Source organism: Lissotriton vulgaris, chromosome 7, assembly GCF_964263255.1.
Source record: "Lissotriton vulgaris chromosome 7, aLisVul1.2, whole genome shotgun sequence".
Taxonomy (NCBI): Eukaryota; Metazoa; Chordata; class Amphibia; order Caudata; family Salamandridae; genus Lissotriton; species Lissotriton vulgaris.
This window is the reverse complement of record NC_141695.1, coordinates 1,878,678-1,904,413: the sequence shown is the minus strand read 5'-3', so window position 1 is coordinate 1,904,413 and position 25,736 is coordinate 1,878,678. Positions and strand designations below refer to the sequence as shown.

Here is a 25,736-nt window from a genome sequence, read left to right as displayed (position 1 = left end):
GTGGAGGGCTACCCTGGGCATCCCATTAGTTGGAATTAATGGCCTCACACACTCTTGCGAGTGTCATGCTTCATCATTGGCCGTTGCTCCTCGTTGGACAGGTGGTGCAATGCCCTACAGGCTCACCTCTATGAGGGGGTCTTTATCGGAGATCTTTTTTTCCAACAGCCTGTGGGTGATTAGACTAAGAGGATGTCAGCGGTCAGACCGCCACCGATGGCCTGTTGGTGGCGGACCATCCGCCATCGTAATACTCCCCTATAATCAGCCAGAAGTCTCTTTCAGCTTTTGGAACCATCCCTAAATGCAAACATCTTGAAGTACTTAAAGTAAAACTTCACAATTTTATAAGAGTTTCTCTATTCACAATGCAAGAAATGTGCTTATTGTTGTGCACTTTTCATATTCATTCCTTTATACTGAAATGTGACTCCTACAGTCATGCCGCAAAAAACAAAGGAAATACCCAGACTATCAGAAAAGCAAGTATACATGTTTTGCTTGTTGTACTGAGAAAAAACTAAATCTATATTTTCCTTCTCAAAGTTTAGATAGCAAGTAAAATGTTTAAACCACATGCTCAACCCATGTTTGAAATTCTGCACATAGTATTTAATTGGTTCTATTTCTTATAAATGCCCTAAATCCTTTTAGAACTTTATAACCTCTCATTCCATGTGCTTGCTTGAGAATTAGCTTTGATTTTTTTTAAATCAAAAAGGTCCTCTAGAAAGTTTCTTCTACAACTTCTACTTAATACAATGGATTTTTCGTTTAACATTTCACCATTTTAATCGATTTAGTAATTACCATAAAGGTTTAAAGTTAAAGTAACACCTTCAATATCTTTACAGCCTAAAACTGTTGATATAACATTAGATGCATGTGTAATATTCTTTTCATCATCTTTTCCCTAGCAAGTTTCGACAAATTTCTACAAAATCAATGTTTTCAGACTGCAACATCTAACTATTTTTTTAGCCAAAGAGTCTTCTTAGCATGTCACCAACTCGGGCTCGGGACCGACCGACCTCAGAACGGCTCTTCTGACCGCCTGATTCCGATGCGACCAAACACTGTTCGGTCACGTACTCACTTTTCTCCATGGGAGCTTGTGTTGCAGCCATTAACCAGCCGTAATACAGGCTTATATAGAGAAATGGGGTTGTATGTTAAACCATGCATCCTGTGGCAGACACCCCATGATTTACATTCCGACCGCCAACATCGTAATTGGTCGGTTGGACCACAAATCGACTGTGTCGGTTGGAAAGCCTCTGACTGCTCGGAAAGCTTCCGAATAACATTTGGAGGCTTTCTGACCCACGTCATAAATCGCCCCAGAATGTTTTGTGGCTGGATTCAAAGGTGTTATAGCAGAGCTCCCTTAAGAAATCTGCACCTAGTAGTGGTCATTGTAAATAAGTGATTTGTAAATGGCCACTATCTATATATAGGGAATGTAAATGTAAATGTACAGGAATTTATATAGCGCAAATCACCAAGCGGTTTCAAAGCGCTTGCTTAGGGAACCCGTCCTGGTATTCCCCTGTGAGATAACCCCGGCAGGGTATCCGCAAGGTGAAAGCCAGGCATCCCGCCGCGAGGGGCCGTTGTGGAGATTAAGCAAGCTATTGCCCAGAGTCGCAGAGTGTGAACCCGTGAATCAAGTAGGCACCGGAGCGAGAATTGTCGAGTCCATGGACATTTTAGGACTCAAGACCCCGCCGAGCCGGGAATTGAATCCTGGTCCCGGGCTGACCTCTGCTTCCAGGTCTGCCTCCTCTAACCAGTGAGCCACACTTCTTACTAAGGAGAAGCATAAACCATTACCTTACACTCTAACCGTTTTTCGTGTTGCTGCTCCTGTGGTGACAGAAATCAATTCCTGGCTATTTTCTAGTCCTCAGAGTACTTGACAAACGTTTGTGAATAACCACAAACCTGTGAGAATGTGGAAGTTGACAAGCTTTGGCAGGTGGCCTAGTTCTACCGTGCACATGACCTACTTGTGTGAGCAGATTTCCTCACACAAACAGTTCACACATGCAGGTAGAAGTTTCAGTGTGTTAAGAATGTAAATTCAAATTCTGTGGATCATGTAAATGAATTTACACTTGAGGTCTAAGGGTCTGATTACGAGTTGGTGGTCCGACCACCTGAGAACAGCGTCTGTGCCCGCCACTAGACCACAGAGCTGGCGGTCTTAAGAACACCATGTTATGAATTGCTCAAGATGCCGGCGGTGTGCATGTGGAGATCCTGCTGTCATGGCCAGTACTTTTTCATAATATATCAATGCCTGTGTACGCATTTTGACTGCATATGTGTTGGATGCACACATATGCATGATACATGTGGAAAAAGCCATCTACCCATTGCCGCGCCTCGGTCCATATGTGGGCAGCCCTGGTAATGAGTGTATGTTGCAAAAGGGAGTTTCCTGTGGATTGTTGCTAACAGGGTCGTAATCCTCAGGATGAAGATCCCGCTATGAAGGGAGGTCCTGAAGAAAATGATCCACTTCAAACTCTGCCAAACATGAAAGGGGTAAATGTGCACCCCTAGATCTTTGTGCTTCAACCTTAAAGCATGTAGTTGGACTGCCGTGGTCACCTCGTGGAAAAAGCAACTCATAATACGGACAGTGGTGCAGCTCCCCAATGGTGGCTGCCTTTCGCCAACTGCGGACCTGGCGTTCAGTGGTGTGCTGGCAGTTTCTGCCAGTCAGCAGCAGTCTTCACAAAAGCAATCCGCCCAATGCATATTAATGCTACTGCCGGTACGCTGATCAAAGGACCGCCAAACTAGTAACAAGGCCCTAAATGTCTTGGATAATCAGATAATTTATAAATAGCTGGAAAGCTACCAGGGACAGACTGAGAAATATTTAAACTTTATTGAAAGGTAAAAATTGCATCATAGGAAGTACAATGTATGAATTTCCTACTATAACAGGACTAGCACACATATGTGTCCATTACTACCACATGCATGAATAACTTCTTCCAGACACAGAAATTCCATGTTGCCCTTGGTTCATTACTTATGGAATCTTTGGAGTCTGGTTTCCTTCATATTTTCCAAAATGTGGATCTAGTTTACTAAGACCTGTGATGCGGCTCCTGCATAGAAGCCCACAGCCGGTTTGTAATTTCCAATCCCTTTTAACCTACTTCTTATGACTTCAGTTGGCATGTAACCTTCTTAATGACCTACTACATGCCCAGGAATTCCTCAACTTCATACTCATGCTATGGATCATAATTCTTTCCTGTCAAAGCTCAGGTAGCTCTGTTGAGGGGCTTAAAATCTACAATAGTTGGGAGATGTTATTCTCATGCTCTATTGATGATATGATCTAACCTTCCTGCTTTTTAGGAGGGGGGAGGGTTTGAGGGGGTCTGATTCAGATCATGTTACTCCCACTATCCCATCTCATGTAATATGACCCATAGTAGAGGCGCCAAAAAATTGTGATATCTCGCTATAACCTCTACAGCCTTCTACCTCTAGTTTTATCAAATACGGTAACTAAACATCAAGGGGATGTTATCAATTTTGTTCCAAAGTGTCAAAATGCATTTTTACAAGTTATATATTTTGTTATTTTGAAATGCTCATGCTGTATGTGTAGATTGTGTCCAAAAATATTGTGTTCTTCAGCAGAAGGAAATGCAATAATGTAATAATCCATTCGCCCTGGGATCATTGTGTATAGACTTACCTAAATTAATTTAAGATTACACAATATATCTGTCAGTTAATAAATGTGTTAGAATGTTTCATATGTAATGTATAGGCACTCTAAATGTATTTAGCAATTATCCTAAAATACGCAATGGAAGCCTCGGTCCATTTGTCAGAAAAAAAACTGATACATTTTGCAAAGTGAAAGAAATATTAAGAGTTTGCTGTGAAAGAGACAGAAAAAGCTGGTACTTCTGTGAACAGCAAGTAGGAAAAAAAAACACAGAACAATGCAACACTTGCCTTACATAGTAACAATATGGCAGACCACTATAGCACAAATGAATGAGAAAACCCCACATTACTGATCTGCTTATGTGCATTGACATTGATAAGATTGCAGTTAGCAATGGGTGTCAACAAGGACCTGTTCCTGGCAGTGGTTTCACTTGTATGCTAGCATGTGTGCGTATTTAAGTTGTTGGCTGATCATATCCATAACGATGCATTGACTAACTTATGCATTCTTCTCTCTTCGTAGAAAAAAACCTTTTTTTCAACATATCAATATCTCATTCACGATATGGCCATTTTTATCCCCACTTACCTGACAAGTAAGCTGTTTTATTAATATTTTTTACATCCATATGTATGTCTTATCATTCCATATGTACTATATAATATCATATGTATCACAATAGCCAGTACATTTTCAGCTTTGTGAGGATTCACTATGCTTAGCTCTACATTTACGTACCTCATATATATGTATGTAAATTACCTACTGGTGGTCGCCAGTACGCAGTTATAGTTAGGACCTATTATCCATAGAAAATCCGCAACATTCTATTTGGAATAACTTTGGCGCCGGTTGACGAATCTTTGCGAAAGTTTCAAAACTGGTTGCCCGCTCCGGTCGGCTCCAATCCTAAAAGTCTCAGGGTGATATGTCAAGCAGGGACTGAAGAAAAAGGGGGGGTCCCAAAACGTGTATCCCCATGCAATTTTCGATAGGAACCTTTCATCGCGGCTACAGCCCAAAACTGGTGAACGGAATTACACCAAATTTGGTAAATAGGTAGCCCTTGGTTCAGAGTCGTGCCTTTTGGTTAAATGGTGTAAATCTGTTCAGTAGTTCCTGAGAAAATCAAAAGTAAAATCATAGATATATCTATGGCCGCAGTGGATCCACGCATCCTGAGCGCACTGTGAGCGCACCCTTACGATTACGCGTTGCATTCTCATTGGTTGTCAACTGTCTGTCAACACTCCAAAGCAGGAAGTGTTGGCAGCCATTTTGTGCCTCGGTAGAAGCGATCGTCAAGAAATCAGTGGAACAAGTGTTCAAAACTTATAAACGGGGCACAGTAGAAATATCTTGACCCTCTAGACCTGCTTAGGGGGTCCCACAAGGACCCCCAGGGCCCCAAAAATTTTTGGGGGGCAGAACCGCCGTAAAAAAATAAAAACGAAGCGCGGGCTCCTGTGCTTGTTTAAAAATTAGCTACTGGGGGGACCAAATCCCGGAGTCTAAAATATTAAATTTGATGGGGGTCCAGAGGGGCTCTGCAGCCCGGAGACCGCCATCCCTCAGTGCTACAAAGTAAAAGGGTGTCTGTGTCTTGGGGTGCCTACCCCGGGACACTGCTGTTTGCTATGGCAGGGCAGGAGTCGAGGTTCCCGCTCTGTCATACAAAACTTGAGGGCATATTAACAAGGGCCATTTCGCCGAATTAAAAAAAAATCGCCCTGTTTACTAGGCGATGCAAAGATGCATTAATGCATGTTAGCAGCCGGTTTGCTAACGGCTCGCCTCGCATCTGCAATGAGTTGTAATGTTGGTGTTCCCAGAGGCAAGGTAGGTGTTTCTATGAGAATATAAAAAGGAAAAGGGAGGTATGACAACAGCGTTGTATTTACAAGGCGGCCCTGGATTTGAGGACCGATAGCAAAACTCTTGCTAATTGAGGTTTATGTCGGATCCTAACATCTGTTCTGAAGTAGACTTAAGCATGTTTAATATGCAAGTTGCATTGATATGCTAAGTCCACAGTCTTATATTAAAAAGCTTTTCACTTGCGAACATGAATTATCTCTATATTTCTTGCAATATTGGGGGCATATTTACAAGGACAGCATTAAAATTATCACCGCTTTAGCGTCAGGAAAGTGAAGGAAAAGCGGCCATAATGGGCTTAATAATAGGCTCTTGAGAATTCCAATAGAAGCCCAGGTTTACACTGTGGTAAATATATATATTTCCAACTGAATTTCTATGCATTAAATAAAGGAATAGCTCATAAATGAGAGGCAGAGTCCGTGGTGTCCGATTCAGAAGGGCTTTAATACTATAGCTCGAGCTACAGGAGAATCGGTTCCATCACCACTAAGGTTCAGGAAGGGCGACATCTGATTCTTTATTCACAGAGTACAATATATATAGTTAATCCATACATGGAGTATAATCAAACAAATACGTAGCGCTCCTAGGCGGAGCAAGAGAGAGATAAGAGCACATGGGCGTAACAGAGGCGTGAAAATAGGCGTTCACTGAATGAGTCATAGAGGTGTCATAGGTGGGTGGGTGCATAGAGGGGGTCTGCATGGGCAGCTGGAAACTTTAACCTACTTGTGCGCGCAAAATTGGTCATGACGTGTAACTGGGGAGAACTGGGGGCGCTGACTTCTAGCACTAGGAGGAGAGTCTGGGATGTCAGAGCGACCTGTACCTTTGGCATTATCTGGTATCTTATGTTTGGAGTACATGTTGCTTGATTTAAAGGCCATGAGGGCAAAGGCTGCTCATCACTAAAGGCTGGTGTATGCATATATTTCTTTATGTATTGCGTGGGGCTATGGGTCTTCTATGGAAACTGGTTCAGTAAATCACTTGCATGGAGACAGAAAGACTGGACTCTATCTTCTGCAGGCAGGATATGTTAATCCTGTTCGTTAGCTAGGAATGAGCATCCGGGGAGCTGAACAGATAACTGTAGGCAAAATACTGTCTTGGCAGGCAGGCCAGGCTGCGCCGGGCACCTCTCGGCTGAGCAGGAAGTAAGGGAAGGGTCAGGGATACATAACAGAGTATAGAGAGGAGGCTCAGAGCCTGAATTCAGGTCCTGGCCCTACAGAGCCACAAAACGGGTGCATCTTGACTTTCAAATGTGCACCATGTAAAGACGTTGGCAACATAGGCCTAAAAGCCTAATTATCGTTGCTTTCATGGAGGACTGGATAACTGACATGTTAACGTTGGACGCAAATGCAAATGCGCCTTCATTTTCGGCCATGGAGGGGAAATGCATGGATGATGTCATGCACATATACTACACGTTGGGGTACACGTAGGGGACACATAGACCATTAAAATTCCATTTTCCTCATTCCCTCCTTGTCCCCTACGTTCCCTTCAGGAAACATCAATATTCATGAGACCATCTATTTGCTCATACAGCATCATTTCCTCTTCCTTTGTCATTCGTGGACGTGAACGTGGACGGGGAATACAGGCAGTGGCGCAAAGGCCGCAAATCGCTGGGCCACATTGTAAACAGAGACAACAACTGAATATGATCAATAGTACTACTCCTAGGAATGACAATACTTTCCATCCCCATGCTGATATTACACTCCAGATCCAACCGGTCCAAGTCCATGTGCCTGGATTCTGATGTATCTCGTGAGCTATCTTATGGAGTCTTGTTATTGCTGTATACACGGATGGTGCGTTATTAGGAATAAACACACAACAACTAGATCCGATGACTCTACAAGCTCCGCCCCTATCTGCCAGGATGACGTCATGAACAAGGCGGTTTTGAAGAACAACAAGTCTCATTGCAGACTGTTCCTCGGTCAGGTTACCTAGGGCAGAAGTAGTCTCATTCACTACTGCTTCCAGGGTTCTTGTTAACCTACGTATCAGTTTACTGTTTTGGATAGGACCTATGAAGAAAAAGAATCCTTTATTGAAATCTGCATGTTGCTCCCAAGTTGTCTCAGTTTGATCGACAATTGGGGATTCGGTTTCTCTCTTATGTCTAACATGTACTAGTCTGGAGTCTCGATGATAATGGGATGGGGCTAGGAAAACAGGTGGCAATAGAAATGCTATATAACACGTTCCACCCCAGTCTGGAGGCAGACGTACATAGGCTGTCTGACCACAAATGAAATAGGAATGGCGGGAAGCTTTGAAAGTAGACTTTCCTTTATCATTGAACTCGATCACAGTATTACATTCACTGTGTCCTAAAGGTACTGATCCTTGTTTTCTAATACATAATTCCCCTTTGACTGGTAGGACTGATATGAATGGTGGACCTGTTGTTTCCTCGGACTGGACGTTTAAAATCATAAAGTTAAGGGAAGGATTTCCTTGTTCGTATACCTCATTTTCTAGATCTGTTCCTTTCCTCTGGGGAAAACCATCTGTGTCTGGGTAACATGCTTCATTCATTACTTTATTCAAGTTGCCATATATCCATTCATCCTTGTTAACTATGGAATGCCTGTCTAGAGATGTCATCAAAGCAAACCATGCTCCGCACGAACCATTGTGCGAAAACGGGAAAGGAAAGAGGGGCAGAACTCCCTTCGTTTTCTGATAAGGGGGGAGTCGGCCACATACCCAGCAATTCGTTACATTGCTGGCCTGATGAGAATGGTGTAACATGCGAATAAAAGTATTATTGCGCATTGCCAGTCGATATGACAATTCATGGGGTGGCAGGTCACTAAATGTGTGCTCTACAGTGTCATTGAAGGAAGAATGTATATGTGAACCAAGAGGAGGAAAGAAAACATGTAGTGTCAAGCTTATACATATAATCGATACACTTAAAATAAACATTATGATTAAAGTTGCTATACATCTGCTGTGAAGGGATTTGCAGTATTTTACTTGTTTGGCTCTCTGTCTATCTCTCTGACTATTTGGGTCTACTGTCTTATACATGTCAGGAACCTGTCTAACCGCTTCACCCGAGGGGGACTTAAACAAATAAACTGTCTGACTTACTAGACTTGCTAGACCGCAGCTTTAATTTATACTCCTGTTGCGGAGTTTTCTCTAATAAAGATGGTTTAATGTCAATTGTTTTGGAACAGTTCTCAGAGTTCTCAGAGTCTTTTACAGGACCAAATCCATGGAATCTCTTCACGTGGTGGGCATGGAGCCATCCTTTTCGGCCCTCTATCTTCACGGCCATCCTTGTTGTTAATAACACTAGTTTGGGCGCCTTCCAGCGGGGCTCCAGAGGGCTTGAACGATCGAAGTTGCGGACCAACACCAGGTCTCCGGGAACAATTGCATGCGTTTTCACCTGGGTGTTGTCCGGGAAGGCAGCTGCAACCTGTGAACGACAAGATAGGAGTGCAGACATCAAGGAAGCCAGGTAATCTGTCAGCATATTACTGTCGACATCGGTTATACGTTTTGGCATGGGCGTACCCCACATGTTTGGCGGTCTCCCGAAAATGACCTCATAAAGGGACAATCCTGTTCTGGAATGAGCTACCATTCGCATGTAAAAGAGGGCAACCGGCAAGGCTACCATCCAATCCACGCCTTTTTCTGCACAGACCTTCGCTTACCTGGTTTGAGAGTCTGATTGTGTCTTTCTACAAGACCTGCTGCTTCGGGGTGTCGTACGCAATGGAACTTCCATTGGTACCCTAACAGAAGGGATACCTGTTTCATCAGCTCAGAAGAGAATGGCTGACCGTTGTCGGAGTATACGACACGGGGCAAGCCATATCGCGGGAAGAATTCACGAACAAACTGCCTGGCAGTAGTTACAGCAGTGTAATCTGGGACTGGGTACGCTTCTGTCCATCTGGAAAGTGCACATACAATTACGAGGACGTACTTATATCCTCGACATCTGTCCATCTGAATATAATCCATCTGGAGGACTTCGAAAGGGTGGTCAGGAGGATGGAATCCACCTTGTTCCACGGGAATACCTTTGCCTGGATTGAACTGGCAACAGATCATACAGGTACGTACTTTCTGTTTCGCTGCTGCAGGCAGATGCTTGTTAAACCAGATATTCTGTACACTGTCTAACATGGCTTTTTCTCCTAAATGTGCTGGACTATGTGCGGTATTTATGATTACTTGAACCATTGAGTCAGGAAGGAACCATGTAGTTTTGCCTTTTGTCATCCACCCTTGGTTTGTCTGGACCCCTCCTTGTTCAGTCCATTTCTTTATTTCGTCTGAAGTGGCATGTGTCTGAATGTCGAGTACGTCTTGTGAGGGATCCCTGACCGTCAGACAATTCGTCAGTGGCTGTACTTCAGTCTTTGTCATGTCGGTCGGAATGTCTGGTTGAGTCTGAGCTGTGAGTTTTGCTGTTCGATCTGCCAGGTCGTTACCCTGGGAAATAGTGTCTGTGATTTTCGTATGTGCTTTGCACTTCATGATGGCTATGGCTGTAGGCAAATGTATTGCATCTAACAGAGCTTGAATGAGGGGACCATGCTGAATCTTGGCTCCGTGAGAGGTCAGAAAGCCTCTTTCTTGCCAGAGGACTCCAAAGTTGTGTACGACTCCGAATGCATACTGTGAATCTGTGTATATGTTTACTTTCATGTTCTTGGCTCGTATACATGCTTGTGTCAGAGCGATGAGCTCTGCCGCTTGGGCTGACAGGGTGTCAATTCGATGTGTCTCTATGACTTCGGTATCAGTGGTCACTGCATATGCGGCCACTAACTCTCCTGTGCTTGTTCTCATGCATGAACCATCAACATAAAGTGTCAGGTCTGAGTCTGGTAGTGCAATGTCTGTCAGGTCTTGTCTTGGCTTGGTGACGGTATTAACTACTTCCACACAGTCGTGTGGTACAGGGTCTGTTGTGCTTGAGGGCAAGAGTGTAGCGGGATTTAAGGTACTACATCGTCTGATCTCTATGTGTGGCTGGAATAATGTCAGTTCATATCCTGTCAGTCTGGCTATAGTCAGGTGTTGAGTCTGTGTTCGGTTCAAGAGAACTTCCACTGAGTGTGGGACCTGTACTGTCAGGGGATGGCCTAACACAATAGAGTCGCTTTGTCTGATGGCAAGTGCTGTCGCTGCAACTGATTTGAGGCACGCAGGCAGAGCCTGGGCCACTGGATCCAATGTACTAGAAAAATAAGCACAAGGCTTGTGTTTTCCTGCTTGATCTTGTGTAAGGACAGATAATGCTGTACCCTTGCGTTCAGCGACAAAAAGCGTAAAAGGCTTGCTGTAACAGGGAGTCGCTAAAACTGGTGCTTGACATAGAGCTTTCTTCAGTTCATCAAAAGCAAGTGTATGTTCCTGAGTCCGAGGGAGGACAGTCGAAGTCGCTGCCTCCTGTGTTGTCAACTGTATGAGTGGCTTAGCTGGATATGCATACTGGGGAATCCATTGTCTGCAGTAAGAAGTGAGGCCAATAAAAGCTCGTACTTCCTTCTGTGTCTTGGGCTGTGGAAGGTGTGCAATTAACTGGATGCGGTCTGATGTAAGCTGTCTCCCCCATTTGGACAGCAAGTGACCAAGGTAAACAACTTGCTGGACACAGAATTGTAACTTAGAAGGGGACACCTTGTGTCCTTTGTCTGCCAGAAAGTATAAGACTGTCAGGGATGCACGTTCACAACTTTTTTCTGTTCGTGCAGTGATCAAGATATCATCAACGTACTGGAGTAGCGCAGTGTCAGTAGGCATGTGAATACTGTCTAGTTGTCTTTTTAATGCTTGACTGTAAATACTAGGACTTTCTGTGAATCCTTGAGGAGCTCTCATAAATTTAAAGCTTCGTCCATTTAAACTGAATCCGAATATGTACTGGCTCTCTGGATGTATTGGGACACTAAAGAAGGCGTTCTTGAGATCTATTACAGTGAAGAACGTCGCTTCAGAATCAATTGCGGTCAGTAACGAGGAAATGTCTGGGACTACTGGGTACTGTGGTATTATGCATTTGTTTAATTCTCGAAGGTCGATCACTAATCTATAGACTGGAGGTGCATTTGGGTCAGTTCGTTTAAGAATAGGGATGATAGGCGAATTACATACATTGGAGTCAGTTTCTACAACCACTCCTTGTGCAATGAGCTCGTCAACAATTTTCAGTAATGCTACTACGGCATCAGGTGGTAACTTGTATTGTCGGATTCGTGGCAGTACAACTCCTTGTCTGAGAGTGACGCGATGTGGCGTGATGTGCATGTAACCTACATCAGTCGGACCTTGTGCCCATAAATGCTGTGGTACATTCTGGAGTCTGGGATCAAAATCTCTCAACACATAATGTCCTTTAAAATCTCGTAAAAACAATCTTACTCCTTCCGGAGAACAACAAATCACTGCTCCTAGTTCTTTCAAAGTCTTTATACCAAGCAAGTTCTCTGGGCATGACTTAGTAAGTAACAAGTCTGTAGTACGGGACAATGGACCAACTTCTAGGGAAACTGGCTTTGACACTTCGTTAACAATAGGCTTTCCTGAAAAACCAAGGGCAACGTTCTGTGAGCCTGAGAGGGGTGCCCCTGGAACCTCGTCATGACTGATGGTTGTCCTGCTTGCCCCTGTATCAATCAGAAATTTACTGTCTTTTCCCAATACACGACTATGTACATAGGGACCCTCTTGATCTACAGGAATCTCAATAAGAGGCAAGCCAACCTACCTCTCTAGGCTATTTCATGAGTACTGTTGATATTCTGGATAGTCTGACTGTGCGTACTGGTACATTTGCTGAGTGACATGTTGTGTGGCAGCTATCGGTTGGGGCACTGCTACCGTCTGGTGCGAATTCTGTGACTGTTGCGTATTCTGCGTGTTGTTATCCTGTCTAGGAGGACGCGGTCTTTCTTTCGTCTTGCCTGTAGCTATGTTATGTTTCAGGACTGCGCACTCATTCACATAGTGACTTGGCTGTTTACAGTAGTTGCAATTTCCCTTAGCAGGTGCCGTGCCCTTTTTAAGGCCATCAGCTGGAACTGATTGAGCCACTAGTACTTTCATTTTCGTTTCTTTCATGCGTCTCTTTTCGTGTTCTTGTTCCTCTCTAATTCTGTTCTGGTGATACTGTAACATTTGCAACATTTGGGAAGGGCTGTTTGCTTGCCAAGTACTCTCAACCTTCAGTACTCTATTCTTGATCGGGGGTAAAGAATTCTCTACTAATTTGCTTACAAAAAGATGTGGGTACGATTCACTATTTGTCTTCAGGCCACTATTAATGAGAAAACATTTTTCAAATCTGGAATAAAAATCACTAGTGTCTTCCTCTGGCTTCTGTTTACAGGCTGAAATAGCATCCCAATCTTCCTTTTTGGAGACTAATAATCTCGGTAAGACCTGTATCAATAATTCCGGTAGTGCTTTAACTTTATCCCCAAGACCAACTCCCGGGAGTCGTGTTTTGTCCTCGTCTTCCAATTCTGTCCAATTTATCTTTTTCTCTCCCACCTCCCATTCTTTCTCCTTAAGCTTTTCATAAACACCAGCAGGCAACAGAACTTTCAGTAACTTGATAATGTCAGCATACGTGTAATCCCCTATGCGGAGAATGTCTTTTAATTCACGGTGGAACCCCCCTGGATCTTTATCATGGCAGGGCAGCATCCTTTTCATTTCTAGTATTTCTAGTTCAGTCAAGGGTGTGTAAACATATACTCGCTGGAGCTCATTGGCTGCATTTCTAACGGGATGTACCTCTCGTAGGGGGTTCTGTATGTCTATGTGGAAAGTCTTTCTGACATGGTGTGGGACAGGAATTGTGCGTGTGGTCAGGAAAGTCAAATACTTATGTCGTTGGTCCAGAATGACAATAATTAATTCGGTACCTAAGCCTCTCCATCTCTCTAGGAGTAAATCGTCCAGTAATTTATGTAAGGGACCGGGATCAGAATGCTGGCTCTCGTACAGTGTGATCAGATGCTGAACCATGTAAATACCAGCTAAGCGCTGTTCTTCCGGAGGAAGACTTAAAAAGGTTTGTGCCACTACGTCATCATTATAGATGTTCGAATTACAAGCCCATTGAACAGCTGACCGGGCTAGTTCCTGTTCATGCGTAGTATGAGGTCTATTGTGCTCTACTCGTTTTTTCAGTGCTTTCTCAGTAGCTTGGAACAGGTGTTCGAGAGAATATCTTTCTGGTATGGGAGGGCCATGCTTGCTGTAATCGAGGCCTGTGGGTCTGTCAAACTGTCTTGCTCTACCTACGTAATTCAGTTTATCTACGTTCTCTGTTTCCGGCTCATCCTCTTCAGAGACTGAGTCATCTTCTTTCTCGGCTTGTTCTTTCCTGTGTATCTCAAGAATTTCCTTTCGTATTTTCCTATACATGCTTTCTATTCTGTTCTGTGTGTCATGTTTACCAATACCTATATTGTCACTCCAAGTTTTCATACCATTAGTTACCTCTTTACCTGGCTGATCTCGTTCCCTGATCAAACAATTAATCAAAAACCTTAAAAGCATGCATTGGATTTCTACCTTTCTATTTGCCATGGCCTCATGTATACTTTCAGGTCCCTCCCCCGTTCGGATGAAGTGGTATATTCTGTCTAGAGGTCCTTTCATGTCGGGTAAGGTAATCAGGTAGTCTGCAACACGTCTTAAACGTACTGAATATATGAGCATTAAGCCTTCACCTGGTACTGGATCATATATACAATCGGAAAGGAACTGTCTAAGAGCAGTTGGTGTCGTGGGCTTTGGCGTGCGTTGCAGTGCTAAGTCTCGTAATGTTCGCTTTACTTGTGGGGGAGTGTGCAGTGTGTCTCTAGAGGGCCCCCCTCCCGATGCCCCTTGACTGGAATCGTCTTGCACTGTCGGTGCTACTATTAATACGGATTGATCTTGCGCTACGGGTTGCTGGTGAAAAGGATTGGTAGGGATATTCACGGGAGCATTAACCGGATTGGGAGGAGGAGGAAGGACTTCATTTACATACGCTGGAGCAGCTTCGTCTAAATAGTAGGAAAGAAAAATGTCCGCTGCTGTCTGTTTATGATTACGGATTTTAATCGGGATCAGTGGTGGCGGCAAATTACTGGGTACTTCCGGGGTCATTTTAGGTAGACCCTCTGCGAGGACGGGGTACATGCCTGTAATAAGGGCGTTTCTTTCTCGATCTGCTTGTTCTGTCCTGACTCGTTCGCCTTCTTCTTTTAACTCTCTTTCTCTGGCTTTTTCTGATGCTTCTCTACTTCTCTCTGCTCTGTTGATTTCTTTCTCTGTTCTCCTATGCGCTTCTTTACGCCATAATTCAATGGCATCTTTCTGGGACTGTCTGGCTTTCTTTTTCCACAATGCTTCCTCTATTCTCATAATGCATTCAGAATCCCATGTACCTGTAACAGGCCATCTATACTTCTCTTCCAGATCTTTGGTGTAGTCCACCCATAAATCCATAAACAGTATGGCATCTAGTCCATGCTTTTGATACATAAAATGACCAGGAGTGTCTCTGGGCGGGACGGGAACTGCCTCTTCAAGTATCCCTTTCCTAGTCCCTATCTGACGTAATTTCGAAAACAGTGGCATACTGGAACTTAACTTGAATGAACACAATATATACACAAGAATAAACTGAGAACAACCATTCACACTACAACATTAAGACATTAAAACAGATACATCCTGACTAGTACATAAAAATATACGTTCTTTGAAAAAAACTTGATTTACTTTATGCACTGAAAAAAAAACAGTACAGCCATACCGGTCTCGTAAGGAGACACGTCTTTACCGTGCCCACCGAAATGGACCCGTCTTTATCGGATCTGTGTACCCAGACCTGTCTTTACCGGGCTCAAACAAATGAACCCGTCTCTGTGCATTCCCAATAACGGTACTCACCGGGAAGCAAAACTGAAGGCCTCGGACTGGACTGGACTGCTACGACGTCAGATGCTGCGCATGCGCCTTGGATCTGGTGGGCCTCGGGATACCTCGGACCTTGCTCTCTCTGCTTGGGCTCTGGTCGGGATGGTCCGCAATCCTCACCGCCTCGTGGGGATGCCTGGTCGCAGTCTCCGTCTCCTCCGTTGGCCTGAGGGAATAGGCAGGAAATCCCACGATCGTGTACACATATGTTCCGTCACGACTGTAGAAGGGGTAGGGGGCTCGACCTACATCGCCGGCGAGTGGGGAAGGGGACTAGTCCCTTTCGGGTGCCAGATTAATGTGGTAAATATATATATTACCGACTGAATTTCTATGCATTAAATAAAGGAATAGCTCATAAATGAGAGGCAGAGTCCGTGGTGTCCGATTCAGAAGGGCTTTAATACTATAGCTCGAGTTACAGGAGAATCGGTTCCATCACCACTAAGGTTCAGGAAGGGCGACATCTGATTCTTTATTCACAGAGTACAATATAAATAGTTAATCCATACATGGAGTATAATCAAAGAAATACGTAGCGCTCCTAGGCGGAGCAAGAGAGAGATAAGAGCACATGGGCGTAACAGAGGCGTGAAAATAGGCGTTCACTGAATGAGTCATAGAGGTGTCATAGGTGGGTGGGTGCATAGAGGGGGTCTGCATGGGCAGCTGGAACCTTTAACCTACTTGTGCATGCAAAATTGGTCATGACGTGTAACTGGGGAGAGCTGGGGGCGCTGACTTCTAGCACTAGGAGGAGAGTCTGGGATGTCAGAGCGACCTGTACCTTTGGCATTATCTGGTATCTTATGTTTGGAGTACATGTTGCTTGATTTAAAGGCCATCAGGGCAAAGGCTGCTCATCACTAAAGGCTGGTGTATGCATATATTTCTTTATGTATTGCGTGTTGCTATGGGTCTTCTATGGAAACTGGTTCAGTAAATCACTTGCATGGAGACAGAAAGACTGGACTCTATCTTCTGCAGGCAGGATATGTTTATCCTTTTCGTTAGCTAGGAATGAGGATCCGGGGAGCTGAACAGATAACTGTAGGCAAAATACTGTCTTGGCAGGCAGGCCAGGCTGCGCCGGGCACCTCTCGGCTGAGCAGGAAGTAAGGGAAGGGTCAGGGATACATAACAGAGTATCGAGAGGAGGCTCAGAGCCTGAATTCAGGTCCTGGCCCTACAGAGCCACAAAACGGGTGCATCTTGACTTTCAAACGTGCACCATGTAAAGACGTTGGCAACATAGGCCTAAAAGCCTAATTATCGTTGCTTTCATGGAGGACTGGATAACTGACATGTTAACGTTGGACGCAAATGCAAATGCGCCTTCATTTTCGGCCATGGAGGGGAAATGCATGGATGATGTCATGCACATATACTACACGTTGGGGTACACGTAGGGGACACATAGACCATTAAAATTCCATTTTCCTCAACACCAGAACATTTTAACGCTGTTCATGTAAATATGCCCATTACAGACCCCTAATTTTACCGTTAAAAAAATGATCACTTACTACTTATTTTTATTCTTCCTGGGATCCCATCCCCTGGGCGTATATACAACATTGGGGACCGTGGGTGGAGCCCAACGTCTCTATGGTCCCAGCCAGCTCCCTGCGTCCTTCGGAAGCCGCCATTATTTTTCCACACGGTGACCTGCTAATATGCAGCTCCCCATGGGGAAAATCAATCTGCTTTGCATTTTGAAAGAGAGATCAGGTTTTCGTGTTCTCTCTTTCAAAATCCAAACCAAGTTTGCTATGGCAGGGTGGGAGCCTCGGGTCACAACCTGCCATAGCCAACAGCAGTGTGGAAAAAATCTTCCGGTAAGACAACAAAGGATTTTTAAGTCCATTGTCGCCGTTTTAGTGGCAGTTTGCTGCCTCTAAAGTGGCGATAGTTCTAACGACATCCTTGTAAATATGACCCTAAGTTTTGGAATGTCGACAATCCCGTCTCCCATTTAAATAGCGACAAAGTATTTAGTGGAGTGCATACTGTGAAACGTGAAGCAGCAGTGTCTGATTGGGATCGATCAAGAATTGCCCATTGTTGAGTACCGAGTAGGCAAATTGTACATGGGGTTTTGTAACACCCGTGGCTATTGCTCGTGCCCTCTTTTGAGGTTAATTCGAAAAGTTGTGTACTTCTTTTTCTCCTAATGTACATTGTGTTCTGTCATCTCAGTTTGCTTTCCCTTCTGTCATGTAGAGGATCCTGGGTAAATATAACGGCTTCTGTACAGCCAGCACCTTTGAACCCTACCCCAAACTGCTTACTGCTTGCTACCATAGAAATAGTTCATGGAACACTTAACTGAGCACGCAGGTCACAAGTTCAGCACACAATGTTGCTAATCAAAGCAGCATGTGTGCTTGACTTTTCAAAATTTTCCATAGAAACCGTTAATCGCAGCTACAGCCTCTTATTGAAAAGGTAGAAGAGCTGGTAAAGAGTTAGACCGTCTATTACACTTCCAGTTATAAACACCATTCTTTGCTTAGTAAAACTTTGAGCCCCATCAGTTATTCTTTTACAAATTAAGGGGTATCATTTTAACAGCTTCTTCGTAAATATGCCCCTAAGTACTGTGTTAATGTCACATGTGAATTGGGCGCAGGACAGTACAGTGACGTTTTGTAGTCTAGGAGACTGCCACCTTCCAGTAAATTATTTACTAATTGTAAGAGGAGTTTGAGGCAACTTAAGTCCGGGATTGTCATACTCAGGATCTTTATTTTAATATGCAGGGCGTGCCTTGGCAGTCTTTGAAGCCTCGGTAGTGCTAGGCAGTTCCTTATTTGTTCTTTGATTTCACGGGCAGTATTTACGGTGTCATAAAGTGATACACTCATAGAACTCTTGTAGTTGTATAATTATTCTGGATTTATGTGGCTAAGAGTTAGTTACATTATTTTTTGTTGGTCCACTGTAATGTTAAATAGTATTGAGTTTAAAATCTTCTCTAAAGAGATGATTATCACAATAAATAATAGTCAAATGTTGTCAGAAAAAGGACGTATACACTCAGTGATGTATTTTTTTTTAATTATCCTTTATTAAAACAGAAATAAATAAATAGAAACGTAACTTTATTAGAACAGTACAATAAACAAAACGTGGGATGGACTCCAGTGGTAGCAGCATAGGTAACCTGCAAGACGAAAATAAAACATAAGTATGTGTGCAATGTGGAAGAGGTAAAAAAAGAAAGCTAGTTCGAATTAAAAGATCATAGTGAAAATGGAAGGGAGGGTAGTGGGTGGGAAGTGAGAAGGGGAGGGAGAGATAACAGTAGAGAGGCAGGAGGAGATAGAGCGTCGGTTTATTGCACTCAGTCCTTAGTGTTTACTGTCTGTTAGTCTTTTGTCTATGACGCAGGGATCTGCGATATAGAGTGTGCTTTAAGAAGTCTTTAAAATTAAATATACGAAGCCAGATATTTTGGGCCATATTATGGAGGAAGGCTGATAACGTTATCGCAGTTTTAGCGGCAGCAAACCACCGCTAAAGCGACAATAAAAGGTTTATAATATGATGTTGTGAATTTTCTTAGAAGCTCAGGTTTTGGTGTGAACCTGGAATTCTATGGGAATTTAAAAGGGCATATTATCAATCCTTTATAGTTGCTTTAACAGCAGTTTCCTGGCGTAAAGTAGTGATAATGTTATCACCGTTGTTGGATAATATAGTCGTACATTACTACTTACTGTAAAATCGATTGTAAGCAATGTGTTCAATTGTAGGTATTGCAAACTACGGTTTCACAGCTCACCTGCCACCACTGTATAGAAGAGTAGGTCTCCTCAATGGAACGGTGTCTTGATACCTCAATGGTAGGTGTTACACTGCTCAGGGCATCATTGCAGGTGAGAGTTCCCGCTCAGCCCCTTTCCGCCAATCAATTAATTTCTGTAAAGAGAGAAATAATTTAATGCTGGAAATGTTTAGAGGTAAATGAATGTTTATTTTAAGCTTGATAGAAAATAGGAGTTGAGTGCATCCTTCGTTTTTGAAGTACAATCAATCGTTAGTGGTAATCGTGGTTCAAAGAAGAGTTGGAGTGCACGAGAAAGCACAAGGTTAAATAATAATATATTATGGTAATGTTTATATACATAGGAATAGAGCGTATGCTAGAAGCTTAATGTTCCCATGTAATGCAACGGCGGGAGCTTGTGTGCATGTACACTCAGTAAGGAGCTAACTACAGTGTCCTAAAAGCCAGCGCCACGTGTCTGTAGAGCAGTGCTTGTTGGTGGCTGAGGTCTATAGTATGGTCCAGTAGGCCCTTAAAATTTGATCAATGTAATTGAATGAGGTGACGGCAACATCGCTTTTTCTCACATACACACTCAGGGTAGTGTACTTCACCCCCCCCCCCTTCAGAAGCACCCTCAACAGGAGTCTGTAGGGCAGCGCTGCCCATAGGCTTAGGCCTATCTTATTGTACAGATGCTATTTAAAATTAGACAGAGGTGTGACTGAATGAGGTGAAAGATTACAAATTAACATAACACTTTGCAATATTGTTTATTCACACATGTGCAGTGTGACTCATGCATCCCACCCCTCTCGCAGGCTCGCGCTGAAGAGGTGTCTGTAGATAAATGCCCGCTGGCTGACATCAACAGTATGGTCCAGCAAGTCTTTAAAATGATTCAGAGATTAGAGTGAATGAGGGGAGAGTTTGCATCATTATGCAGGACAATATAGTTTGTTCGCACCGCATTTAATTGGAGGCTTCGTGCACCTAGGCCGCTCTGCATACCTGTTGCAAACACTACTTTTAGCAGATTTCGCAACTTATATTCTGCTTTGGATCTATACTGCGGACAGCATTGAATTTAGCCTTGATTTATTAATCTGCACTGTGGACAGCAGTGTTCATCACTTGAAAAGTAAAAGAGAAACAGTGAGAGAGAGAAAGAGTGAAGAGAGGAAGAGAGAGAAAGGAAGAATGAGAGAGAGAGAGGAAGAGAGAAAGAAAGACATTGAAAGTGTGAGAGAGAGAAAGGAAGAGGTGGAGCAGGATAGGGAATGTTGACACTTGAGAAAATCTTCCCAGCTCACTTTTTTGCCACCGGTGTGTGTCCAATTACGTGCTGGGTTATAATGTACCCTCAACTGTAGTGATCTGAAAGATAGTATACAATTAGTAATTGCAGAGTACATACAACGCAACACATATTTTTCTTTGTTGTGCCTATGCACACCCAGCCTGCTATTTTCCATCAATTCCCACTGCAAGTAGGTGTCTGTTCGCTCTTTTCTTTCTAGGGTTCTGTACCCCATGCACTACCACTGCACAGCGGTGACTTGTCATTACTGGGCACCCAGACTGCTGCACCCCATCCACTCCCAGTGCCTGGAGGTGAGTGCCCGTTTCTGCACACCCAGACTGCTGCACCCTATCCACTCCAACTTCCCGGAGGTTATTGTCCATTCATGCGCACTCAGGTTGCTGCACACTATCGAATCTCACCGCCCAGAGGTGACTTGTCGCTGCTGCAGAAAGAAGCTTCTCTGCTCACCTTGTGCCACAGGCATGTTTCAAATACTGTCCACCACATGCCGAAGCAACTTTCTCAGTCGTGTTCGGATGGCCACGCATCATCGCAGATTACTCAGACATTGAGCTTTGGTGGTGTAGGGGGGGTGGTGGTGAGGGACGTCAATTTGTGAAGCCCAACCTGTTAGATAAAAAGGAAGATAAGATTGTGCATCATTTTTTCGTCAAAGGAGAGGAGAGGATAGAGAGTGAGAGAGTGACACTGAGAAGAATATTCACAGCTCGCTTTTCTGTCACCAGTGTGTTTCCCACCACGTGCCAGGCCTTAGTGCACCCTGAAGCTCCACACCCAAAAGATAGTAGAAGAAAGATGTTATGATTGGTAATTGCTACTATCTTATCGTGGAGTAGAATAACATCACCCTTTCACACACCTCCCTTCCCCCATTAAAAAAACAACCATGTGTATGGTTCTAACTTGTTTAATGGGCTTCAATTCATCAACAATTAGTAGAGTAGTAATGTTTTCCATCCGGTTATAGAAAACAAGTGGTGTGCAGCCAAACACGGTCAATCATCACGTCCGTGTCTGTGCACAATAATTGAAACCCCATGTCCTATTGGAGTCTATTACACGAGCAAACGCGTAATAGACACCAATAGGCCTTGCGTGTAGTCTTTTAGAATAAGTCGCAAGCAAAAGGCCAATGGGGTAGCACGGAAGGAAACGGACCTGCACGAGCGTTTGCGATTCGTAGGTTAGGTTCATATCCCCGTTTTTTCACTTCCAAAAAGTCTTGCGCTTCATGAGCCATGCTGTGCACTACAATGAAGGCACGAGCTGTATTGCGCACATCAATGGAGGCGCGAGTCCTAAATAAATTGAGAAAGGAAAGGTTGTCAAAATAAGATGGTAAATTTAAGGGTACGTAGTATAAAAAATAAATACTCAACTACTTTGTTACACATAAGGGAGCGACGGACATTTGACCGACTATAAAATGTTCCTGCTATTGGAAAAAGAAATGCAATTAGACAGGGTTCATAGGATTGCGTACGCCTAAGTCGCTGAGTCGCCTTTTTTTATCCAGTCTGCTGCATCCCATCTACTCCCTCCGGTGTGCACCCAGGCCTCACTGCTCACCTTTTCACGGACAGGGCACCTTCTACATCATGCAGTCCCGCTCTGCCACCAAGAAGTTTTACATTTGTTTCTGAGTCTTGATTTCACTATGGCTAAGGACATAATTGTGTACCCATCATCATCGCAGGTTGCTCACCCGCTCAGTCCTAGCGGTACCACTTACTCAGTGACCAAAGAGGCCACGCACGTAGTGGTGGGCCCCCTTGCTCAGTGGTTCGGTCCTACATGAGGCGTTCGAATCGGGACGGGCCATCACATCACTTGCAATGGGAGCAACTCTAAAATATCATAGAGCATGTGCGCCCAGTCTCTTTTATTGGTAGGGTCATGTGTCATGACGCCTGTGGTGGATGGGTATACCAGCCATGAGGGAGTGTGTGTGCTGTTCTGAAAACTAGACTTGTAACTAGCAGATCACTACAATGAAGATCTGGCCTATGTAGCGTTGTTGTGTTTTCCTGAAAATGTAAACCGAGTGGGTGGTCGGACGTATGCCATTGGTGCGCGAGGCTTTGAACAATGACTCCGGAGGTTTGGGCATGGCTCCTTTGTGAGGTATTTGAGAAATCAACCAATTTGGGTGTCCGTGTTGTAGTTATGCTGTCACCCGTATCTTAACCGCAAATGTGTCACTATGTCTGTGAAGTCCCACAACATGGAATGAACGTTGTATCACTGACCCTATATTCATCCATAGTTACACACATAACATGGTGGACATGACGCATTTCTGCGAATATGAATGTTTGTTGTACATTCAGTGGAATGTTGCAGCTGTAGCAATACAGGGCTATGAAAGCTTTACATTACAGTTTTTGGCACATGATGGTCAGCTAATATATATATTTATGTGGTCATTCGGGTATACTGTTGAACTTGGTGCTGGAAATTAGTGTTTGAGACTCGGAGTCGCATCCACATCTTGTTATTGTAAACAAGTCACGTAATCTACGCGTACCTGAAAATATACTGTAAATAGTATACAGTGCTCATGTAAACCATTGAAATAGTTTTGGGTCAACTTCTCGCTAGATATGCTGCAAAAAAAAACTTTGAGCAATCTATAAATTTACTATACTCTTTGATTGCAGTACTCCAATGATCCAGTTTCTACGGTCGCATTTGTAGAATGAGCGAGAGAAAGTTATATAACCGAAGTGTTTCTTAGTGCCAGAGGTAAGATGGTTGCATACGCTGTTTAGAGCACAATGTAATGTGGTAGGGCCCAGAGGCAGCCTTTTACAAACATAATGAATAAACAGATAGATAGCTGAAGTGGGTACGGGCACGTGCACTCGACTCCATTTTATTACATTGCTGTTGGTAACAAGAACAATAGTAATCATCATATCAAACACAGATATTCCATCAGAAACGGTTTATGACTTCTGCTGTACAAAGGTAGGAGCACTACATGTGAAATAACACAGATAAGATTCTATTGTAAAGGGTTCATGAGTTGTGGTGCACTAAAGTAGGGGTGGTTTGTGTGTAGCCTGCGATGATGCGTAGTACGGGTAGGCCACACTGGTAGCAATGTCTTTTGCCTACTGAATTTTGCCTTAATAAGGCCATGTGGTGATTATTTATGGTGCACTGAGTTAGTGGTACGTCTGATGCACAGCATGTGCTCACCCTACGATGATGTGTGCTCCGAACGGGCTGCACTGGGAGCATTGTCTGTTGCCTACTGGACTGCATTATCTGTAATCAGGATTCAAATAAAAGACGAAATATGTATGGAATACGTTGTCGAAATATGTAGGTTTCAGGGACATTATAGTTCAAATTGTGACCTGTGCTGTCGGAAGTGTAGACTTTGTTCCTTTGGACTTGGTTATTGCACTAAACCTATAACTGATATAAAAGACATTCTTAAAGGGAGGATACTAGAGAGATATTGTGTAGATTTGAGGGACGTTATTCCTAGTTTGGTACTGCACTCTGCAAATAATGAATTAAAAGTATATATAATTGAGAGCTCTGATAACCGCAGTGTAGGCAGGAGGCAGCAGTTAGCAAGAGCCCACGGCCATGTGGCGTTGAGTAGAGCTGCACAGTATTGGTAATTTAGTGTGTGTGCAACCAGCGATGATAAGTGGAGCACTTAGTTAATGGCACCTGAAGCAACAAGGTTCTGTGGAGCCTGCAATAATGCGTGGTCCGTGCAGGGTGCACTGGTAGCAAAGTCTTTTGCCTACTAAATTCTGTCTTAATGAGGCCATGTGGTGATGATTTATGGTGCACTGAGTTAGTAGTATCTTTGGCGCTTAGCGTGTACATAGCCTGTGATTATGCGTAGTACGGAGGGGGGCGGTACTCGGACTAATGTCTTTTGTCTATTGAATTCTTCATCAATTCGATTTTAGAGTGAAAGTATGCCTCATTCCTGACATAAAATTGTTCACTCTTCTTTGCGATGATTTATGGTGTACTGAGTAATTAGTATCTTTGGTGCTGAGGTTGTACATACCCTGCGATAATGCGTGGTCCACAGGGGGCGGCATTCAGACCAATGTCTTTTGTGTATTGAATTCTGCCTGAATACAGCCACTTGGCGATGACTTATGGTGCACTGAGTTAGCAGTACCTTTGGCACTGAATGTGTACGTAACCTGTGATGATGTGTGGTCCCGACAGGCCGCACTGATAGCAATGTTTTTTGCCTAGTGAACTCTGCCTTAATAAGGCCACATGGAGATGACTTGTAGTGCAGTGAATTAGTGGTACAAAAAGAACTCAGCATGTGGGCACCCTGCGATGATTCGTGGTTCGGGCGGGCCGGACTGGTTTAATGTCTCTTGCCTACTGGAATGTGTCATGTGCAATCACCATTCCACCAGAATCGTGAGCCCTCACAATGTAGATCGAAGGCAGCAGTCAGCACAGACATTAAGGAATACTTTTTGTCACATCCTTTAACAAAACATGAGGACATAGAGTACAATTGTCTCTGCATTAAATAAATCAAGGCTGAATTCCATGCTGTCCGTAGTGTAGATCCAAAGCTTAATTCAAGTTGTGAACCCTGCTGGCTGCAGTGTACATCGAAGGCAGTAGTCAGCACAGATTTTGACGAATGCTTTTAGTCACTTCTTTTAACAAAATCGGAAGACATACAGTACAATTGTCTCTGCATTAAATAAATCAAGGCTAAATTCAATGCTGTCCGTAGTGTAGATTCAAAGTTGAATTAAAGTTGTGAACGCTGCTGTCCGCAGTGTAGATCAAAGGCAGTAGTCAGCACAGATATCAATGAATGCTTTTTGTCACTTATTTTAACAACATCTGAGGACATAGAGTACAATTGTCTCTGCATTAAATAAATCACGGCTGAATTCTCTGCTGTTCGTTGTGTAGATCCAAAGCTGAATCCAAGTTGTGAACCCTGCTGTCCACAGTGTAGATCGAAGGCAGTAGTCAGTAGAGACATCGACAAATGCTTTTTTTTATATCCTTTAACAGAATCTAAGGACATAAAGTACAATTGTCTCTGCATT

The 25,736-nt window shown here is 43.6% G+C and overlaps 1 protein-coding gene across 1 annotated transcript in view; it reads left to right on the top strand.

Moving 5' to 3' along the window:
- LOC147700477 (putative cation-transporting ATPase 13A4) overlaps window positions 1-25,736 on the top strand; it is a 567,847-nt gene that overhangs the window by 434,473 nt on the left and 107,638 nt on the right. Inside the window, exon 27 of the mRNA XM_086928422.1 lies at window positions 20,861-20,954. Coding sequence (XP_086784548.1) covers window positions 20,861-20,954 — 94 coding nt within the window. The remainder of the gene's footprint in view (window positions 1-20,860; window positions 20,955-25,736) is intronic.